The sequence below is a fragment of the Apostichopus japonicus genome, chromosome 22 (genome assembly GCF_037975245.1).
Source record: "Apostichopus japonicus isolate 1M-3 chromosome 22, ASM3797524v1, whole genome shotgun sequence".
Lineage (NCBI taxonomy): Eukaryota > Metazoa > Echinodermata > Holothuroidea > Aspidochirotida > Stichopodidae > Apostichopus > Apostichopus japonicus.
This window is the reverse complement of record NC_092582.1, coordinates 18,454,802-18,477,846: the sequence shown is the minus strand read 5'-3', so window position 1 is coordinate 18,477,846 and position 23,045 is coordinate 18,454,802. Positions and strand designations below refer to the sequence as shown.

At 40.0% G+C, this 23,045-nt stretch overlaps 1 protein-coding gene across 2 annotated transcripts in view; it reads right to left on the bottom strand.

Moving 5' to 3' along the window:
* Nucleotides 1–15,713: 15,713 nt before the first annotated feature.
* The window catches only part of LOC139964292 (centrosome-associated protein 350-like), a 28,681-nt gene continuing 21,349 nt past the window's right edge, over nucleotides 15,714–23,045 (bottom strand). For both annotated transcript variants that reach the window (XM_071965780.1, XM_071965781.1), the window contains exon 21: nucleotides 15,714–23,038. In XM_071965780.1, coding sequence (XP_071821881.1) covers nucleotides 19,965–23,038 — 3,074 coding nt within the window. In that variant the 3' untranslated portion in view covers nucleotides 15,714–19,964. The remainder of the gene's footprint in view (nucleotides 23,039–23,045) is intronic.

Sequence of the window (23,045 nt, the reverse complement as noted above, 5' to 3'; positions counted from 1 at the left end):
TTGATATAAATTCCTTGATATAAATTAAGTAGTAAAAACACTCATATTTTGGTGGAAAAAATGAAATTTAAAGCCATATCTCTTAATAATCTCAATGCGATATGAAATGACGTCGAGATATGGTTATTAAATTTCATTTTTCCACCAAAATATGAGTGTTTTTACTACTCTTATCACATGGAAAGAAATCAAAAGGGCGCCACACACCACAGGTACAATTTTGGGAAGATTAAAAAAAGTCGCGATTTTGGCCAAAATCGTCATATTTGGGCCAAAAATGAAAGTTCTCAATTTTCTCTCAGGATACGTAGAACGGACCCCATCGCCCATTAGACGCTTCTCTCGAGACAAAAGTGGCATTCGACGAAGTTTTAGTCATTTAAATTAGATATGAAATGACGTCAAGATATGGTTATTCAATTTCATTTTCCACCAAAATATAAGTGTTTATACCACTCTTGTCACGTGGAAAGGAATCCAAAGGGCGTTACACACCACAGGTACAATTTTGGGAAGAATTAAAAAAGTCGCGATTTTGGCCAAAATCGGACAAAATCATAAGGGTATAGCCTTATGAAATTGGCCATTTTGGGCCAAAAATGAAAGATCTCAAATCTCTCTCAGACTACGTAGAAGGGATTCCCAGCACCCAGTAGACGCTTCTCTCGAGTCAAAAGTGGCATTCGACGAAGTTTTAGTCATTTAAATTAGATATGAAATGACATCAAGATATGGTTATTAAATTTCAGTTTTCCACCAAAATATAAGTGTTTATACCACTCTTGTCACGTGGAAAGGAATCCAAAGGGCGCCACACACCACAGGTACAATTTTGGGAAGAATAAAAAAAGTCGCAATTTTGGCCAAAATCGGACAAAGTCATAAGGATTATGAAATTGGCCATTTGGGGCCAAAAATGAAAGATCTCAAATCTCTCTCATACTACGTAGAAGGGACTCCCAGCACCCAGTAGATGCTTCTTACAAATCAAAAGTGGCATTCGACGAAGTTTTAGTCATTTAAATTAGATATGAAATGACGTCAAGATATGGTTATTAAATTTCATTTTTCCACCAAAATATAAGTGTTTATACCACTCTTGTCACGTGGAAAGGAATCCAAAGGGCGCCACACACCACAGGTACAAGCCTTATGAAATTGGCCATTTTTGGCCAAAAATGAAAGTTCTCAAATCTCTCTCAGACTACGTAGAAGAGGCTCCCAGCACCCAGTAGACGCTTCTCTCGAGTCAAAAGTGGCATTCGACGAAGTTTTAGTCATTCAAATTAGATATGAAATGACGTCAAGATATGGTTATTAAATTTCATTTTTCCACCAAAATATAAGTGTTTTATACCACTCTTGTCACGTGGAAAGGAATCCAAAGGGCGCCACACACCACAGGTACAATTTTGGGAAGAATTAAAAAAGTCGCGATTTTGGCCAAAATCGGACAAAATCATAAGGGTATGCCTTATGAAATTAGCCATTTTTCTAAGTTTTAGTCATTTAAGTTAGATATGAAATGACGTCAAGATATGGTTATTAAATTTCATTTTCCACCAAAATATAAGTGTTTTATACCACTCTTGTCACGTGGAAAGGAATCCAAAGGGCGTTACACGCCACAGGTACAATTTTGGGAAGAATTAAAAAAGTCTCGATTTTGGCCAAAATCGGACAAAATCATAAGGGCCTTATGAAATTGGCCATTTTGGGCCAAAAATGAAAGTTCTCAAATCTCTCTCAGACTACGTAGAAGGGACTCCCAACACCCAGTAGACGCTTCTCTCGAGTCAAAAGTGGAATTCGAAGAAGGTTTAGTCATTTAAATTAGATATGAAATGACGTCAAGATATGGTTATTAAATTTCATTTTCCACCAAAATATAAGTGTTTATACCACTCTTGTCACGTGGAGAGGAATCCAAAGGGCGCCACACACCACATGTACAATTTTGGGAAGAATTAAAAAAGTCGCGATTTTGGCCAAAATCGGACAAAATCATAAGGGTATAGCCTTATGAAATTGGCCATTTTGGGCCAAAAATGAAAAATCTCAAATCTCTCTCAGACTACGTAGAAGGGACTCCCAGCACCCAGTAGACGCTTCTCTCGAGTCAAAAGTGGCATTCGACGAAGTTTTAGTCATTCAAATTAGATATGAAATGACGTCAAGATATGGGTATTCAATTTCATTTTTCCACCAAAATATAAGTGTTTTATACCACTCTTGTCACGTGGAAAGGAATCCAAATGGCGCCACACACCACAGGTACAATTTTGGGAAGAATGAAAAAAGTCGCGATTTTGGCCAAAATCGGACAAAATCATAAGGGTATAGCCTTATGAAATTGGCCATTTTGGGCCAAAAATGAAGTTCTCAAATCTCTCTCAGACTACGTATAAGGGACTCCCAGCACCCAGTAGACGCTTCTCTCGAGTCAAAAGTGGCATTCGACGAAGTTTTAGTCGTTTAAATTAGATATGAAATGACGTCAAGATATGGTTATTCAATTTCATTTTTCCACCAAAATATAAGTGTTTTATACCACTCTTGTCACGTGGAAAGGAATCCAAAGGGCGCCACACACCACAGGTACAATTTTGGGAAGAATTAAAAAAGTCGCGATTTTGGCCAAAATCGGACAAAATCATAAGGGTATAGCCTTATGAAATTGGCCATTTTGGGCCAAAAATGAAAGATCTCAAATCTCTCTCAGACTACGTAGAAGGGACTCCCAGCACCCAGTAGACGCTTCTCTCGAGTCAAAAGTAGCATTCGACGAAGTTTTAGTCATTTAAATTAGATATGAAATGACGTCAAGATATGGTTATTCAATTTCATTTTTCCACCAAAATATAAGTGTTTTATACCACTCTTGTCACGTGGAAAGGAGGGCGCCACACACCACAGGTACAATTTTGGGAAGAATTAAAAAAGTCGCGATTTTGGCCAAAATCGGACAAAATCATAAGGGTATAGCCTTATGAAATTGGCCATTTTGGGCCAAAAATGAAGTTCTCAAATCTCTCTCAGACTACGTAGAAGGGACTCCCAGCACCCAGTAGACGCTTCTCTCGAGTCAAAAGTGGCATTCGACGAAGTTTTAGTCATTTAAATTAGATATGAAATGACGTCAAGATATGGTTATTCAATTTCATTTTTCCACCAAAATATAAGTGTTTTATACCACTCTTGTCACGTGGAAAGGAATCCAAAGGGCGCCACACACCACAGGTACAATTTTGGGAAGAATTAAAAAAGTCGCGATTTTGGCCAAAATCGGACAAAATCATAAGGGTATAGCCTTATGAAATTGGCCATTTTGGGCCAAAAATGAAAGATCTCAAATCTCTCTCAGACTACGTAGAAGGGACTCCCAACACCCAGTAGACGCTTCTCTAGAGTCAAAAGTGGCATTCGACGAAGTTTTAGTCATTTAAATTAGATATGAAATGACGTCAAGATATGGTTATTCAATTTCATTTTTCCACCAAAATATAAGTGTTTTATACCACTCTTGTCACGTGGAAAGGAGGGCGCCACACACCACAGGTACAATTTTGGGAAGAATTAAAAAAGTCGCGATTTTGGCCAAAATCGGACAAAATCATAAGGGTATAGCCTTATGAAATTGGCCATTTGGGGCCAAAAATGAAGTTCTCAAATCTCTCTCAGACTACGTAGAAGGGACTCCCAGCACCCAGTAGACGCTTCTCTCGAGTCAAAAGTGGCATTCGACGAAGTTTTAGTCATTTAAATTAGATATGAAATGACGTCAAGATATGGTTATTCAATTTCATTTTTCCACCAAAATATAAGTGTTTTATACCACTCTTGTCACGTGGAAAGGAATCCAAATGGCGCCACACACCACAGGTACAATTTTGGGAAGAATTAAAAGTCGCGATTTTGGCCAAAATCGGACAAAATCATAAGGGTATAGCCTTATGAAATTGGCCATTTGGGGCCAAAAATGAAGTTCTCAAATCTCTCTCAGACTACGTAGAAGGGACTCCCAGCACCCAGTAGACGCTTCTCTCGAGTCAAAAGTGGCATTCGACGAAGTTTTAGTCATTTAAATTAGATATGAAATGACGTCAAGATATGGTTATTCAATTTCATTTTTCCACCAAAATATAAGTGTTTTATACCACTCTTGTCACGTGGAAAGGAATCCAAAGGGCGCCACACACCACAGGTACAATTTTGGGAAGAATGAAAAAAGTCGCGATTTTGGCCAAAATCGGACAAAATCATAAGGGTATAGCCTTATGAAATTGGCCATTTTGGGCCAAAAATGAAAGATCTCAAATCTCTCTCAGACTACGTAGAAGGGACTCCCAGCACCCAGTAGACGCTTCTCTCGAGTCAAAAGTGGCATTCGACGAAGTTTTAGTCATTTAAATTAGATATGAAATGACGTCAAGATATGGTTATTCAATTTCATTTTTCCACCAAAATATAAGTGTTTTATACCACTCTTGTCACGTGGAAAGGAATCCAAAGGGCGCCACACACCACAGGTACAATTTTGGGAAGAATTAAAAAAGTCGCGATTTTGGCCAAAATCGGACAAAATCATAAGGGTATAGCCTTATGAAATTGGCCATTTTGGGCCAAAAATGAAAGATCTCAAATCTCTCTCAGACTACGTAGAAGGGACTCCCAGCACCCAGTAGACGCTTCTCTCGAGTCAAAAGTGGCATTCGACGAAGTTTTAGTCATTTAAATTAGATATGAAATGACGTCAAGATATAGTTATTCAATTTCATTTTTCCACCAAAATATAAGTGTTTTATACCACTCTTGTCACGTGGAAAGGAATCCAAAGGGCGCCACACACCACAGGTACAATTTTGGGAAGAATTAAAAAAGTCGCGATTTTGGCCAAAATCGGACAAAATCATAAGGGTATAGCCTTATGAAATTGGCCATTTTGGGCCAAAAATGAAAGATCTCAAATCTCTCTCAGACTACGTAGAAGGGACTCCCAGCACCCAGTAGACGCTTCTCTCGAGTCAAAAGTGGCATTCGACGAAGTTTTAGTCATTCAAATTAGATATGAAATGACGTCAAGATATGGTTATTCAATTTCATTTTTCCACCAAAATATAAGTGTTTTATACCACTCTTGTCACGTGGAAAGGAGGGCGCCACACACCACAGGTACAATTTTGGGAAGAATTAAAAAAGTCGCGATTTTGGCCAAAATCGGACAAAATCATAAGGGTATAGCCTTATGAAATTGGCCATTTTGGGCCAAAAATGAAAGTTCTCAAATCTCTCTCAGACTACGTAGAAGGGACTCCCAGCACCCAGTAGACGCTTCTCTCGAGTCAAAAGTGGCATTCGACGAAGTTTTAGTCGTTTAAGTTAGATATGAAATGACGTCAAGATATGGTTATTCAATTTCATTTTCCACCAAAATATAAGTGTTTTATACCACTCTTGTCACGTGGAAAGGAGGGCGCCACACACCACAGGTACAATTTTGGGAAGAATTAAAAAAGTCGCGATTTTGGCCAAAATCGGACAAAATCATAAGGGTATAGCCTTATGAAATTGGCCATTTTGGGCCAAAAATGAAAGATCTCAAATCTCTCTCAGACTACGTAGAAGGGACTCCCAACACCCAGTAGACGCTTCTCTCGAGTCAAAAGTGGCATTCGACGAAGTTTTAGTCATTTAAATTAGATATGAAATGACGTCAAGATATGGTTATTCAATTTCATTTTTCCACCAAAATATAAGTGTTTTATACCACTCTTGTCACGTGGAAAGGAGGGCGCCAGACACCACAGGTACAATTTTGGGAAGAATTAAAAAAGTCGCGATTTTGGCCAAAATCGGACAAAATCATAAGGGTATAGCCTTATGAAATTGGCCATTTTGGGCCAAAAATGAAAGATCTCAAATCTCTCTCAGACTACGTAGAAGGGACTCCCAGCACCCAGTAGACGCTTCTCTCGAGTCAAAAGTGGCATTCGACGAAGTTTTAGTCATTTAAATTAGATATGAAATGACGTCAAGATATGGTTATTCAATTTCATTTTTCCACCAAAATATAAGTGTTTTATACCACTCTTGTCACGTGGAAAGGAATCCAAAGGGCGCCACACACCACAGGTACAATTTTGGGAAGAATTAAAAAAGTCGCGATTTTGGCCAAAATCGGACAAAATCATAAGGGTATAGCCTTATGAAATTGGCCATTTTTGGGCCAAAAATGAAAGATCTCAAATCTCTCTCAGACTACGTAGAAGGGACTCCCAGCACCCAGTAGACGCTTCTCTCGAGTCAAAAGTGGCATTCGACGAAGTTTTAGTCATTTAAATTAGATATGAAATGACGTCAAGATATGGTTATTCAATTTCATTTTTCCACCAAAATATAAGTGTTTTATACCACTCTTGTCACGTGGAAAGGAGGGCGCCAGACACCACAGGTACAATTTTGGGAAGAATGAAAAAAGTCGCGATTTTGGCCAAAATCGGACAAAATCATAAGGGTATAGCCTTATGAAATTGGCCATTTTGGGCCAAAAATGAAAGATCTCAAATCTCTCTCAGACTACGTAGAAGGGACTCCCAGCACCCAGTAGACGCTTCTCTCGAGTCAAAAGTGGCATTCGACGAAGTTTTAGTCATTTAAATTAGATATGAAATGACGTCAAGATATGGTTATTCAATTTCATTTTTCCACCAAAATATAAGTGTTTTATACCACTCTTGTCACGTGGAAAGGAATCCAAAGGGCGCCACACACCACAGGTACAATTTTGGGAAGAATTAAAAAAGTCGCGATTTTGGCCAAAATCGGACAAAATCATAAGGGTTTAGCCTTATGAAATTGGCCATTTTGGGCCAAAAATGAAAGATCTCAAATCTCTCTCAGACTACGTAGAAGGGACTCCCAGCACCCAGTAGACGCTTCTCTCGAGTCAAAAGTGGCATTCGACGAAGTTTTAGTCGTTTAAATTAGATATGAAATGACGTCAAGATATGGTTATTCAATTTCATTTTTCCACCAAAATATAAGTGTTTTATACCACTCTTGTCACGTGGAAAGGAATCCAAAGGGCGCCACACACCACAGGTACAATTTTGGGAAGAATTAAAAAAGTCGCGATTTTGGCCAAAATCGGACAAAATCATAAGCCTTATGAAATTGGCCATTTTGGGCCAAAAATGAAAGATCTCAAATCTCTCTCAGACTACGTAGAAGGGACTCCCAGCACCCAGTAGACGCTTCTCTCGAGTCAAAAGTGGCATTCGACGAAGTTTTAGTCATTTAAATTAGATATGAAATGACGTCAAGATATGGTTATTCAATTTCATTTTTCCACCAAAATATAAGTGTTTTATACCACTCTTGTCACGTGGAAAGGAATCCAAAGGGCGCCACACACCACAGGTACAATTTTGGGAAGAATTAAAAAAGTCGCGATTTTGGCCAAAATCGGACAAAATCATAAGGGTATAGCCTTATGAAATTGGCCATTTTGGGCCAAAAATGAAAGATCTCAAATCTCTCTCAGACTACGTAGAAGGGACTCCCAGCACCCAGTAGACGCTTCTCTCGAGTCAAAAGTAGCATTCGACGAAGTTTTAGTCATTTAAATTAGATATGAAATGACGTCAAGATATGGTTATTCAATTTCATTTTTCCACCAAAATATAAGTGTTTTATACCACTCTTGTCACGTGGAAAGGAGGGCGCCACACACCACAGGTACAATTTTGGGAAGAATTAAAAAAGTCGCGATTTTGGCCAAAATCGGACAAAATCATAAGGGTATAGCCTTATGAAATTGGCCATTTTGGGCCAAAAATGAAAGATCTCAAATCTCTCTCAGACTACGTAGAAGGGACTCCCAGCACCCAGTAGACGCTTCTCTCGAGTCAAAAGTGGCATTCGACGAAGTTTTAGTCATTTAAATTAGATATGAAATGACGTCAAGATATGGTTATTCAATTTCATTTTTCCACCAAAATATAAGTGTTTTATACCACTCTTGTCACGTGGAAAGGAATCCAAAGGGCGCCACACACCACAGGTACAATTTTGGGAAGAATTAAAAAAGTCGCGATTTTGGCCAAAATCGGACAAAATCATAAGGGTATAGCCTTATGAAATTGGCCATTTTGGGCCAAAAATGAAAGATCTCAAATCTCTCTCAGACTACGTAGAAGGGACTCCCAGCACCCAGTAGACGCTTCTCTCGAGTCAAAAGTGGCATTCGACGAAGTTTTAGTCATTTAAATTAGATATGAAATGACGTCAAGATATGGTTATTCAATTTCATTTTTCCACCAAAATATAAGTGTTTTATACCACTCTTGTCACGTGGAAAGGAGGGCGCCACACACCACAGGTACAATTTTGGGAAGAATTAAAAAAGTCGCGATTTTGGCCAAAATCGGACAAAATCATAAGGGTATAGCCTTATGAAATTGGCCATTTTGGGCCAAAAATGAAAGATCTCAAATCTCTCTCAGACTACGTAGAAGGGACTCCCAGCACCCAGTAGACGCTTCTCTCGAGTCAAAAGTGGCATTCGACGAAGTTTTAGTCATTTAAATTAGATATGAAATGACGTCAAGATATGGTTATTCAATTTCATTTTTCCACCAAAATATAAGTGTTTTATACCACTCTTGTCACGTGGAAAGGAGGGCGCCACACACCACAGGTACAATTTTGGGAAGAATTAAAAGTCGCGATTTTGGCCAAAATCGGACAAAATCATAAGGGTATAGCCTTATGAAATTGGCCATTTGGGGCCAAAAATGAAGTTCTCAAATCTCTCTCAGACTACGTAGAAGGGACTCCCAGCACCCAGTAGACGCTTCTCTCGAGTCAAAAGTGGCATTCGACGAAGTTTTAGTCATTTAAATTAGATATGAAATGACGTCAAGATATGGTTATTCAATTTCATTTTTCCACCAAAATATAAGTGTTTTATACCACTCTTGTCACGTGGAAAGGAATCCAAAGGGCGCCACACACCACAGGTACAATTTTGGGAAGAATTAAAAAAGTCGCGATTTTGGCCAAAATCGGACAAAATCATAAGGGTATAGCCTTATGAAATTGGCCATTTTGGGCCAAAAATGAAAGATCTCAAATCTCTCTCAGACTACGTAGAAGGGACTCCCAGCACCCAGTAGACGCTTCTCTAGAGTCAAAAGTGGCATTCGACGAAGTTTTAGTCATTTAAATTAGATATGAAATGACGTCAAGATATGGTTATTCAATTTCATTTTTCCACCAAAATATAAGTGTTTTATACCACTCTTGTCACGTGGAAAGGAATCCAAAGGGCGCCACACACCACAGGTACAATTTTGGGAAGAATTAAAAAAGTCGCGATTTTGGCCAAAATCGGACAAAATCATAAGGGTATAGCCTTATGAAATTGGCCATTTTGGGCCAAAAATGAAAGATCTCAAATCTCTCTCAGACTACGTAGAAGGGACTCCCAGCACCCAGTAGACGCTTCTCTCCAGTCAAAAGTGGCATTCGACGAAGTTTTAGTCATTCAAATTAGATATGAAATGACGTCAAGATATGGTTATTCAATTTCATTTTTCCACCAAAATATAAGTGTTTTATACCACTCTTGTCACGTGGAAAGGAGGGCGCCACACACCACAGGTACAATTTTGGGAAGAATGAAAAAAGTCGCGATTTTGGCCAAAATCGGACAAAATCATAAGGGTATAGCCTTATGAAATTGGCCATTTTGGGCCAAAAATGAAAGATCTCAAATCTCTCTCAGACTACGTAGAAGGGACTCCCAGCACCCAGTAGACGCTTCTCTCGAGTCAAAAGTGGCATTCGACGAAGTTTTAGTCGTTTAAGTTAGATATGAAATGACGTCAAGATATGGTTATTCAATTTCATTTTTCCACCAAAATATAAGTGTTTTATACCACTCTTGTCACGTGGAAAGGAGGGCGCCAGACACCACAGGTACAATTTTGGGAAGAATTAAAAAAGTCGCGATTTTGGCCAAAATCGGACAAAATCATAAGGGTATAGCCTTATGAAATTGGCCATTTTGGGCCAAAAATGAAAGATCTCAAATCTCTCTCAGACTACGTAGAAGGGACTCCCAGCACCCAGTAGACGCTTCTCTCGAGTCAAAAGTGGCATTCGACGAAGTTTTAGTCATTCAAATTAGATATGAAATGACGTCAAGATATGGTTATTCAATTTCATTTTTCCACCAAAATATAAGTGTTTTATACCACTCTTGTCACGTGGAAAGGAGGGCGACACACACCACAGGTACAATTTTGGGAAGAATTAAAAAAGTCGCGATTTTGGCCAAAATCGGACAAAATCATAAGGGTATAGCCTTATGAAATTGGCCATTTTGGGCCAAAAATGAAAGTTCTCAAATCTCTCTCAGACTACGTAGAAGGGACTCCCAGCACCCAGTAGACGCTTCTCTCGAGTCAAAAGTGGCATTCGACGAAGTTTTAGTCGTTTAAATTAGATATGAAATGACGTCAAGATATGGTTATTCAATTTCATTTTTCCACCAAAATATAAGTGTTTTATACCACTCTTGTCACGTGGAAAGGAATCCAAAGGGCGCCACACACCACAGGTACAATTTTGGGAAGAATTAAAAAAGTCGCGATTTTGGCCAAAATCGGACAAAATCATAAGCCTTATGAAATTGGCCATTTTGGGCCAAAAATGAAAGATCTCAAATCTCTCTCAGACTACGTAGAAGGGACTCCCAGCACCCAGTAGACGCTTCTCTCGAGTCAAAAGTGGCATTCGACGAAGTTTGAGTCATTTAAATTAGATATGAAATGACGTCAAGATATGGTTATTCAATTTCATTTTTCCACCAAAATATAAGTGTTTTATACCACTCTTGTCACGTGGAAAGGAATCCAAAGGGCGCCACACACCACAGGTACAATTTTGGGAAGAATTAAAAAAGTCGCGATTTTGGCCAAAATCGGACAAAATCATAAGGGTATAGCCTTATGAAATTGGCCATTTTGGGCCAAAAATGAAAGATCTCAAATCTCTCTCAGACTACGTAGAAGGGACTCCCAGCACCCAGTAGACGCTTCTCTCCAGTCAAAAGTGGCATTCGACGAAGTTTTAGTCATTTAAATTAGATATGAAATGACGTCAAGATATAGTTATTCAATTTCATTTTTCCACCAAAATATAAGTGTTTTATACCACTCTTGTCACGTGGAAAGGAATCCAAAGGGCGCCACACACCACAGGTACAATTTTGGGAAGAATTAAAAAAGTCGCGATTTTGGCCAAAATCGGACAAAATCATAAGGGTATAGCCTTATGAAATTGGCCATTTTGGGCCAAAAATGAAAGATCTCAAATCTCTCTCAGACTACGTAGAAGGGACTCCCAGCACCCAGTAGACGCTTCTCTCGAGTCAAAAGTGGCATTCGACGAAGTTTTAGTCATTTAAATTAGATATGAAATGACGTCAAGATATGGTTATTCAATTTCATTTTTCCACCAAAATATAAGTGTTTTATACCACTCTTGTCACGTGGAAAGGAGGGCGCCACACACCACAGGTACAATTTTGGGAAGAATTAAAAGTCGCGATTTTGGCCAAAATCGGACAAAATCATAAGGGTATAGCCTTATGAAATTGGCCATTTGGGGCCAAAAATGAAGTTCTCAAATCTCTCTCAGACTACGTAGAAGGGACTCCCAGCACCCAGTAGACGCTTCTCTAGAGTCAAAAGTGGCATTCGACGAAGTTTTAGTCATTTAAATTAGATATGAAATGACGTCAAGATATGGTTATTCAATTTCATTTTTCCACCAAAATATAAGTGTTTTATACCACTCTTGTCACGTGGAAAGGAATCCAAAGGGCGCCACACACCACAGGTACAATTTTGGGAAGAATTAAAAAAGTCGCGATTTTGGCCAAAATCGGACAAAATCATAAGGGTATAGCCTTATGAAATTGGCCATTTTGGGCCAAAAATGAAAGATCTCAAATCTCTCTCAGACTACGTAGAAGGGACTCCCAGCACCCAGTAGACGCTTCTCTCGAGTCAAAAGTGGCATTCGACGAAGTTTTAGTCATTTAAATTAGATATGAAATGACGTCAAGATATGGTTATTCAATTTCATTTTTCCACCAAAATATAAGTGTTTTATACCACTCTTGTCACGTGGAAAGGAATCCAAAGGGCGCCACACACCACAGGTACAATTTTGGGAAGAATTAAAAAAGTCGCGATTTTGGCCAAAATCGGACAAAATCATAAGGGTATAGCCTTATGAAATTGGCCATTTTGGGCCAAAAATGAAAGATCTCAAATCTCTCTCAGACTACGTAGAAGGGACTCCCAGCACCCAGTAGACGCTTCTCTCGAGTCAAAAGTGGCATTCGACGAAGTTTTAGTCATTTAAATTAGATATGAAATGACGTCAAGATATGGTTATTCAATTTCATTTTTCCACCAAAATATAAGTGTTTTATACCACTCTTGTCACGTGGAAAGGAGGGCGCCAGACACCACAGGTACAATTTTGGGAAGAATTAAAAAAGTCGCGATTTTGGCCAAAATCGGACAAAATCATAAGGGTATAGCCTTATGAAATTGGCCATTTTGGGCCAAAAATGAAAGATCTCAAATCTCTCTCAGACTACGTAGAAGGGACTCCCAGCACCCAGTAGACGCTTCTCTCGAGTCAAAAGTGGCATTCGACGAAGTTTTAGTCATTCAAATTAGATATGAAATGACGTCAAGATATGGTTATTCAATTTCATTTTTCCACCAAAATATAAGTGTTTTATACCACTCTTGTCACGTGGAAAGGAGGGCGCCACACACCACAGGTACAATTTTGGGAAGAATTAAAAAAGTCGCGATTTTGGCCAAAATCGGACAAAATCATAAGGGTTTAGCCTTATGAAATTGGCCATTTTGGGCCAAAAATGAAAGTTCTCAAATCTCTCTCAGACTACGTAGAAGGGACTCCCAGCACCCAGTAGACGCTTCTCTCGAGTCAAAAGTGGCATTCGACGAAGTTTTAGTCGTTTAAATTAGATATGAAATGACGTCAAGATATGGTTATTCAATTTCATTTTTCCACCAAAATATAAGTGTTTTATACCACTCTTGTCACGTGGAAAGGAATCCAAAGGGCGCCACACACCACAGGTACAATTTTGGGAAGAATTAAATAAGTCGCGATTTTGGCCAAAATCGGACAAAATCATAAGCCTTATGAAATTGGCCATTTTGGGCCAAAAATGAAAGATCTCAAATCTCTCTCAGACTACGTAGAAGGGACTCCCAGCACCCAGTAGACGCTTCTCTCGAGTCAAAAGTGGCATTCGACGAAGTTTGAGTCATTTAAATTAGATATGAAATGACGTCAAGATATGGTTATTCAATTTCATTTTTCCACCAAAATATAAGTGTTTTATACCACTCTTGTCACGTGGAAAGGAATCCAAAGGGCGCCACACACCACAGGTACAATTTTGGGAAGAATTAAAAAAGTCGCGATTTTGGCCAAAATCGGACAAAATCATAAAGGTATATAGCCTCATGAAATTGGCCATTTTGGGCCAAAAATGAAAGTTCTCAAATCTCTCTCAGACTACGTAGAAGGGACTCCCAGCACCCAGTAGACGCTTCTCTCGAGTCAAAAGTGGCATTCGACGAAGTTTTAGTCGTTTAAATTAGATATGAAATGACGTCAAGATATGGTTATTCAATTTCATTTTTCCACCAAAATATAAGTGTTTTATACCACTCTTGTCACGTGGAAAGGAATCCAAAGGGCGCCACACACCACAGGTACAATTTTGGGAAGAATTAAAAAAGTCGCGATTTTGGCCAAAATCGGACAAAATCATAAGGGTATATATAGCCTTATGAAATTGGCCATTTTGGGCCAAAAATGAAAGATCTCAAATCTCTCTCAGACTACGTAGAAGGGACTCCCAGCACCCAGTAGACGCTTCTCTCAAGTCAAAAGTGGCATTCGACGAAGTTTTAGTCGTTTAAGTTAGATATGAAATGACGTCAAGATATGGTTATTCAATTTCATTTTTCCACCAAAATATAAGTGTTTTATACCACTCTTGTCACGTGGAAAGGAATCCAAAGGGCGCCACACACCACAGGTACAATTTTGGGAAGAATTAAAAAAGTCGCGATTTTGGCCAAAATCGGACAAAATCATAAGGGTATAGCCTCATGAAATTGGCCATTTTGGGCCAAAAATGAAAGATCTCAAATCTCTCTCAGACTACGTAGAAGGGACTCCCAGCACCCAGTAGACGCTTCTCTCGAGTCAAAAGTGGCATTCGACGAAGTTTTAGTCGTTTAAATTAGATATGAAATGACGTCAAGATATGGTTATTCAATTTCATTTTTCCACCAAAATATAAGTGTTTTATACCACTCTTGTCACGTGGAAAGGAATCCAAAGGGCGCCACACACCACAAGGAACAATTTTGGGAAGAATTAAAAAAGTCGCGATTTTGGCCAAAATCGGACAAAATCATAAGGGTATAGCCTTATGAAATTGGCCATTTTGGGCCAAAAATGAAAGATCTCAAATCTCTCTCAGACTACGTAGAAGGGACTCCCAGCACCCAGTAGACGCTTCTCTCGAGTCAAAAGTGGCATTCGACGAAGTTTTAGTCGTTTAAGTTAGATATGAAATGACGTCAAGATATGGTTATTCAATTTCATTTTTCCACCAAAATATAAGTGTTTTATACCACTCTTGTCACGTGGAAAGGAATCCAAAGGGCGCCACACACCACAGGTACAATTTTGGGAAGAATGAAAAAAGTCGCGATTTTGGCCAAAATCGGACAAAATCATAAGGGTATAGCCTTATGAAATTGGCCATTTTGGGCCAAAAATGAAAGATCTCAAATCTCTCTCAGACTACGTAGAAGGGACTCCCAGCACCCAGTAGACGCTTCTCTCGAGTCAAAAGTGGCATTCGACGAAGGTTTAGTCATTTAAATTAGATATGAAATGACGTCAAGATATGGTTATTCAATTTCATTTTTCCACCAAAATATAAGTGTTTTATACCACTCTTGTCACGTGGAAAGGAATCCAAAGGGCGCCACACACCACAGGTACAATTTTGGGAAGAATTAAAAAAGTCGCGATTTTGGCCAAAATCGGACAAAATCATAAGGGTATAGCCTTATGAAATTGGCCATTTTGGGCCAAAAATGAAAGATCTCAAATCTCTCTCAGACTACGTAGAAGGGACTCCCAGCACCCAGTAGACGCTTCTCTCGATTATGGCATGCATGGCAGTATAGTATCGGTACTGGACATGCGCCCCGTAAGGAACGCCAAAGGACCCCAAGTGTTGCCGCTAGCCTAAACACTATTTGGATATTTGCAACAATGAATTTACAATTTAAATACAAATTCAGGTCCGCTGCTAAGGAAGTGTGAAATGAGGATTCTTTCTAGGAAGAAACCAGTATTTTAAACTGGAATCTATTCCAATGGAATATTTTCATCCTTCTGAATCCTTTGAACAATGAAAAACACAGCTAAAGATGGGATATTCCATTTTTGGAATGAAAAGGATAAACATGGTAATTGTTGTTGTTAGTTGTCACAATTCCACAGACAGCTTCTTCCATCAAACATAATGAATTAAAACTGTTAATGACATAGTCATGGATGAATAATTTGTAAGCATTTTCTTTATTCAGTAGTAGCTTATGTACATTAAATTTCATGAAGTTAAAATGAATTAAGTATGTACAAGTATAAAATATCTTGTTTTATGTTTTTAGTAATGTCCTTTATGCATTTTAAATAGACCACTCAACACCAATGTTAGCCTTAGATCCACACATACTATTAACAATGAAGAAAATACATCAGAAAATTAAAAGTTTAAAAAATATGCAATAACCAAAAATAACAAAGTCTATTCATATATCTAACAATAAGATGAAACAATTCATATGGGAGGACAGTGGAATGCACAGTTACCTTGGTAACAATTCCTAGCCGTCTATTGGGCAGTGCCATCATATTGTAACACACACACACTGTACTCCTGACATTAAAAATAGCTATATAATTGGCATACCAGTGACAGTAATTTGCAACAACTGGATTCAACATCACGCTTGATAATTACACATCGGGATAAGCAAAGAGACACTGAAACATACAAATACCGAAGGTAAGTACACCAGAACACAACAAGTGGCAAGAATCCAGTGGATTCACTAGATTCTCTAAATCATTTAAGTATTTATTGCCACTTAATTGCAATAGCAAAAGTATTATGATATCATTTTTTTTTTTAAATATTATCCCACTTTGGCCATAATCCTCTAAATACAATTAAATGAAATAAATGGTAATTTACTGATAAAGAAGAAAGGTGAAATAATTCAAGTATGACTATAATATAGCAGCGCTAATATGCTAACAGGCATACACAAGAGAATTTATATATATATATATATATATATATATATATGTACACTCTCCAAACACACACACACACACAAAATTCAGTTTAAGAAACTCCATTGACCTGTTAAGTTCAGACGCTACAAAGCTCTTTTTAGTCATCTTTGCAATTTAACTGAAAGAGATCCGAGACAACTTGTCCAAGCAGTTGGCTTTGTTCTTAAACACAGAAATGCAGCAAACATCATAAAGATACATCATGTCCAATTTTTTAATGTTTTCTAATATGGTGCTATGGATGGTTCGAACCTTACATATATTTCAGTAAACAAAAATGCAATTTTTATATTTACATTATTTTTATTAAAAAAGAAAAAAGCAAAATGAAGAGAAAAAAAAACCTTTTAACTTATTGTCTTTGGATTATGCTAGATTTTGATTTGCAGCTTAGCAAATTTAGACTTGTATGCTCGGCATAACATGAAAGCACCAAAAACTGTCTGAAAGTTGACTGCAATATTCACGTCAACAACAACCACAGAGGCGAAGGCATTTTCAATTTGGAAAGGTTTACGTACTAGTTAAGAAGATACAATGGAAGGCAAACATTAAATCCACATACAATTTTCATATGACTGAAAATTGACAAACATCAGAGACTATTTTACAGAGAGCTAGACGGTGCTTCGTCAGAGAGACGTTTTAAGGGTGAGTGATCAGTGAAGAGAAGACAGACTTGAGATGCTTCCTGTACTGTTCACATGGTTACAGTTGTCTTTACCCCTTTAATAACAAGAAATATCTTACACATTCAAAAGATCTTGGCGTAAGCAGTGAGACAAATGTCTCTATGTTGAACGTTACACTTTCTTTTAAACTTCGGAAATAAAGACTCAAAAGTCAACCCAAAAAGCCAAAAACTCAAAAAGCCAAAAACACAAGCGCCAACCTGTTTTAACAAAGACTTGCACCAGAAAAGAAGAACCAACACTTAACAGACAACACAGGAGTATACAACAGATTTCTACTGATAATACCACATACCTCACTCAATACCACACACAGTCACATATTACAGTGCTATTGAATTCTCCCCCTCCACTCCCTTCAGAATCCAAACATATTGACCTCTCTCGTTATCAAAATGTTATTTGAATTGTGGACATGTGCAATGACATTGGCATAAACGATCAAGCCGTGGGTCAGCAATGCAAGTTATAGCCATAAGGATTAAGTTTACAAGGATTTAGAAACAAGGAAAGAGAAATGGACAAAGATAACCGAGGACAACCCTAGACTTGGATAAGACATTACCTCAAATGTAACCACCTAATGAAAAAGGCACATTCATTTCATTATTTTTTACTTTTAAGTTTTTGATATTTTTTTATTCTCACAAATACCTCCTCATGACCTACTAAGGCTACCATAGATTAAAGCATTATTCTTCATTCTTTGCTTCTTTTTATTGCACATTTTCAGGCACTTAAAAAAAAAAAATCCACACCAAAAGCAGATCAGCACACCATTAATTTTAATACTACTTTAACAGAGTCAATTTGTAGCCTTCTCATAGCTAGTTACAAACATTAGCAAATCACACTTCCATTGAATTCATGCACGAATCAATACAATTCAGCCGCCCCCTCCCCCCAAACACACATGGGAAAACTGTCAAATTATCAACTTTTAAAAAAAAAACAATTTTTGCTAGTAAAGAGTAAATGTTCCACTGTTTGGTCACAGACAATATGAAACCAGGATTGAATACTGTCTATCATTTAAGTTTCTTCAAATCCTTCTCATATTTGGTGTGTTTAACTTTTTGACCTCAGATATCTCATATCAGTGCATGAAGCAAGAGAAGTTATTGCTACCCCAAAAAGACTCTCCCTTTTTGTAACTAACCTATCTTTAACACATTTATCATAAAGTCATAAAAGAAGCCTACAGGGTTAACGAGAAATGAAAGTTTTTATGTTTTCACCTTTGACCTATGGAGTTACTGGAAACTTTATATAAAAGGCAATATTTTCTGATGTGAAAGCTGATTGATTTTGAGAGTTTTGCATTCATATTTTGCCCTATCAGACATGCTTTTCTCCCACTTTCGATCCTCAACTGCATTCTGACGAAGACGCATATCTTCCTTTCACGTATCATTCATATGTATCCATAATACGGTCACTGTATGTCTGTATCACATGGATCAAGGTTAACACTGAAAAGTGTTCAATTTACCGGTGATGGGTTATGAAAAATTCCTTATTAACCCCCTCATCCTCCCACTCCAACCAGCACAGGTACATTATTAATAGTGCAAATCATGTACTAATAGCCCAAAACTAAACAGGAAAGGGTCAATAGAATATAAACTCAAACTATGTCCCACTTACAGATAACCATTTTAACTCCGATCGTACTGCGGAGTGCAAAACCAACATACAACCCTGTAGGCTTCTTTCATAATGACGAGCACACATGGTAACAGTGGAAGATCAAGCTAACAGCTGCTTTTGTAGGCTTCCTTTTCTAAAAATCAGGTGATGAATTATGCTAAAAAAGTATTTATAATGATATAGATAAGCAAATAAAACCCTTCACTTAACTTCCTTCTTCGACTCAAACAAGAAAAAGAAAGAAAAGAAACCAGCTAGCTACCTTTTAATGTTATGTCAACACACCCTGTCAAATAAATCTGTTTTTTGGCATTTTCATTCCCAGGTAGAGGAATTCCACTTATTAACCCTGTCATTGATTAATTTCCATTGCATATTACAGTTACATTTCTTAAAGCTCATCCTCTCATTCTCTAATTTTTTGGTAGATCAATCCTGACATTTTCACATGACTAAATCAGAATTCCTTATCTGAGTCACTCTTTGACTGCTCCCTGCTATTAAGTTATGCACGATCTTGACGTGAAATATGACTCATCAAAATTCTAAGTCCCAGTCACTCGGTGACTGCTCCCTGCTATGAAGTAATGGTCATTCCTTGCATTTAACATGACTCATCAGAATTCCTTATCTGAGTCACTCTGTGACTGCTCCCTGCTATGAAGTTATGCACGATCTTGACGTTAAAACATGACTAATCAGCATTCCTTTTCTGAGTCGCTCTGTCACTACTGCTCCCTGTAATTAAGTTATGGTCATTCCTTGCCTTATCATGACTACCTGTAATCAGAATTCTTTATCTGAGTCACACTGTGACTGCTCCCTGCTGTTAAATTATGGTCATTCCTGGCCCTTAACATGACTAATTAGAATTCCTTATCCGAGTCGCTCTGTCACTGCTATGAAGTTATGCACAATCCTGACGTTAAAACATGACTAATCAGAATTCTTTATCTGAGTCGCTCTGTGACTGTGACTACTCCCTGCTATAGAGTTATGGTCATTCCTGGCCTTTAATATGACTAATCAGAATTCCTTATCTGAGTCAGTCCGGCACTGCCCCCTGCTGTTTAAGTTATCCACAGTCCTGACATTAAACAACACCCATCAAAATTCTATATCGGAGTCGCTCTGTGGCTGCTGCTCCCTGCTAAGCCTGGCTTCCTGTATTCTAGATACCACGGCAGCTGTATCTGTCAACAAGGAGGCAAAGATGGACTCGGTCAATTGCATCTTCACCGACAATTCATCATCGTCGTAGTCCACCCACTCTTGCTCTTCCTCCCTGAGTTCTTGTATCAGGATCTCATCCACCTTGTCTCTCTTCTTCTTCACAGAATATTTAATGAAAGTCTCGCCAGCCTGTGGGCGGCCCAGCCCCAAGATTCTCAGGGCCTGGGTGTTCACTGCGCCTCTCATCTCCGTCACTGTCTTGGGAGGTTCTGCAAAGAGGAACTTACGGGGTCGCCTCTTTGGTTTCATCCAGGTCGGCTGTGTCACAGGTTCTTGTTCGCTTTGGACAGCCCGGTACGTTTCTTTAGCTAAATCAAACACCAGATGCTTGTAGGCTTTCTTGCTGGTGCTTTCTATGTCGCTGCCGATGGTGTCACTGCCGTAGACGATAGCGGTCGGCAAGAGGGATTCCACAGGATCGCCGGCTTGAATTCCTTCGTGGACGACCTTCACGGCTTTGTCCATAATCTGGCTGACGTCTTTTTCGTTGTGAGGTACCGCCATGAACGGTTCCTCCACCATCTTCTTCAGTTCCACATGGCGCGCTTCGTTGTACTTGGGCAACGGTTCCTCGGGGGACGGGCTGCGGCTCGTCACCATGCCGTCGTCCGCCGCCCTCCTGGGTACCTTGATGATGGAGTTGGACTTTGGCATTGAACCAAAGTCATCGTCAAACCATTCCTGGCCTCCAAAGATGTCTGCCCCAAAGATGTCCTGATCGAGTGCTTGAAGCAGCTCTAGCTTGTGACTGAGAGCCTGGGGATTGATGCTACCTGATTCTCCGAATATGGGGGACGTGGGCCTGGCCCTGGGAGTGTTGTCATCTCCGTCCCGTATACCGCTGATTGCACTTTCCACCTTGACTCGGTTGATAAAGAGTTCATCCGGAAGAGGGGAATCCAGGTCGTCGCCCGGAGTGGTACCTTCGCTATCTGGAGTGTACGGCGTGCTGACCTTCAGTAAGCCTGGTGAAGGTAGCACCTGCTCTGGTGTCTTCAGCACCGGTGAATCATCTGGAGACCCTTCATCTGCATCTTCTTGTCTGCTCCTCCATTTGTTGTCTCTGTCGTCTTTCACTCTGATCATCTCGTCGACAGTTTGTAGGAGGAGTGTCTTCATGAGAGATTCCACTTCCCTGTGGACAAGCTGATCCTTTGATAGCTCCACCGGTTGCTCGGCTACCACTGGTATCGGAGAGATGGGAGGCGTGACGATGGCTCCTTCAGTGATCAGTTCAAGAAAAGAAGAGGATTTCGGTTTGGGGGATACCTCTCCTAACGACTCTCCATCCTGCTGCTTCTCCGTGAGGTCTACCACGTCTTTGATTGATTCCTCAATCACCTCGCCGATTAACGTATCCGCTACCTTTTCGAGCGGTTCTGGCTGTGGCACAGTCAGACCCTCGAAATGACTATCTTCTGGAGGCCCTCGGGGAGTATCCAGGGGTGAGGATTCGCCCCCCTCTGGCTCGTCTCTGTCCAGTGAGAATGACTCCACAGCCTCTGCAGTCGAGATGATGACTTTCTGCAGGGCCGCGTCGTCCGTTACTCCTTCCGATATTTCTTCGGCTATCGACTCTCCTTCGTCTGTGTTCTCTCCCGCTGGAAACTCCTCCGTGAACTTCATGGAGAGCCCAGACTTGTCATCGCCCTTGGCACTTATGGACGTATGGACAGAACTCTGACTCGGAAAGTCTTCATCCCCCGATGGTGCTCTGAGGGTCTCCTTCGACTCTTCCTTCACGTCGTTCGGTGACACAAATATCCCGTGGTTCTTGGCGCAGGAGAAATACGGCGTCCCATCTAATGTTCCGTCAGTTGTTCCATCTTGCTGGTCCAATTCAATACCAACCAAATCATCACTGCCTGACTTCAAAGGGCCTTTGAATCTCAGGATTCCACTCTCTCCGCCTTTAACCTCAACTCTACAACCAAGAGGTAGATTGGGCAAGGGGTCCACATAAGGTGTATCTTTCACCTCTGGTGTGGTTAAAGTTGATTTTGGTTCCCCCTCTACCTCCTTGTCAATTGCGTCCTTCGGAATTCTGGGGGAGACGGTTATTTCTGCTGACTCTTCGAGTTCCTTCCTTTCGCCGTGGTGAGACAGATCGGACAGGTCCAACTCCTTTGCCTCAACCATGGAGGCTTCCTGTATCTTATCTGTCATATCCAGCGGTCTGGCCACAAACTTCTCTGACGCTTGACTCTCTCCACTGGCAGTTGACCTATCGCTGAGATGTTCGCTGATGTCATCCTCCGTGTCTGATTTACTCTCCTCCTTCAAATGGATGGATACTGAAGACTCCTGGAAGTCTTCGCTGTAGGAAGGATCTGTCCTTGGGGACTTCCTGGGGGAATTCTTGGGGGACATTGTCTTAACAGAGCTGGTGTGAGATCTGGGACTTTGAAGAGGAAGTTGGGCTTTATCATCTCCCAGTGAAGGGCTCCTACTGTCCCTGCTGGACTTAACCGACACTTCTATCGATTTGCTGCCATCCTCGGGATCCCCATCTCCTCTCTTGCCAAAGTCAAAGGTCTTATTGGCAGAAGGAGCGGCTGGGATGGACAACGACGAAGCATTACTTGCTATACTAGATAATTCCTCGGGAATTTCTGAACTGTCAGGTTTACCTTCTCTGGATCTCGCACCATCTCTATCATTTCCTCCAGGTGACACTCTGCTCTCACTCTTGCCTCTTCTCTCCTCAGATTCTGTTGATGGGGACATAGCAGATGTATCTGGGAGGGATGGTCTCTTCTCTTTCTCTGAGAGACTATCTTCCAGCTTCTCCTCTGGCAGTCTCTCCTTGACCTTCAGGGACGCAGACAAGGATGTGTCGGACAGAGAGACATCCTCCAAGCTCCGCAGGCTGAGGTCTTCAGTTACGCTGCTGTCACCTGATAAGCTGCGACTTCGGGAGGCAGGGTCACTCTGTTTTTTCCTCTCACCTACGAA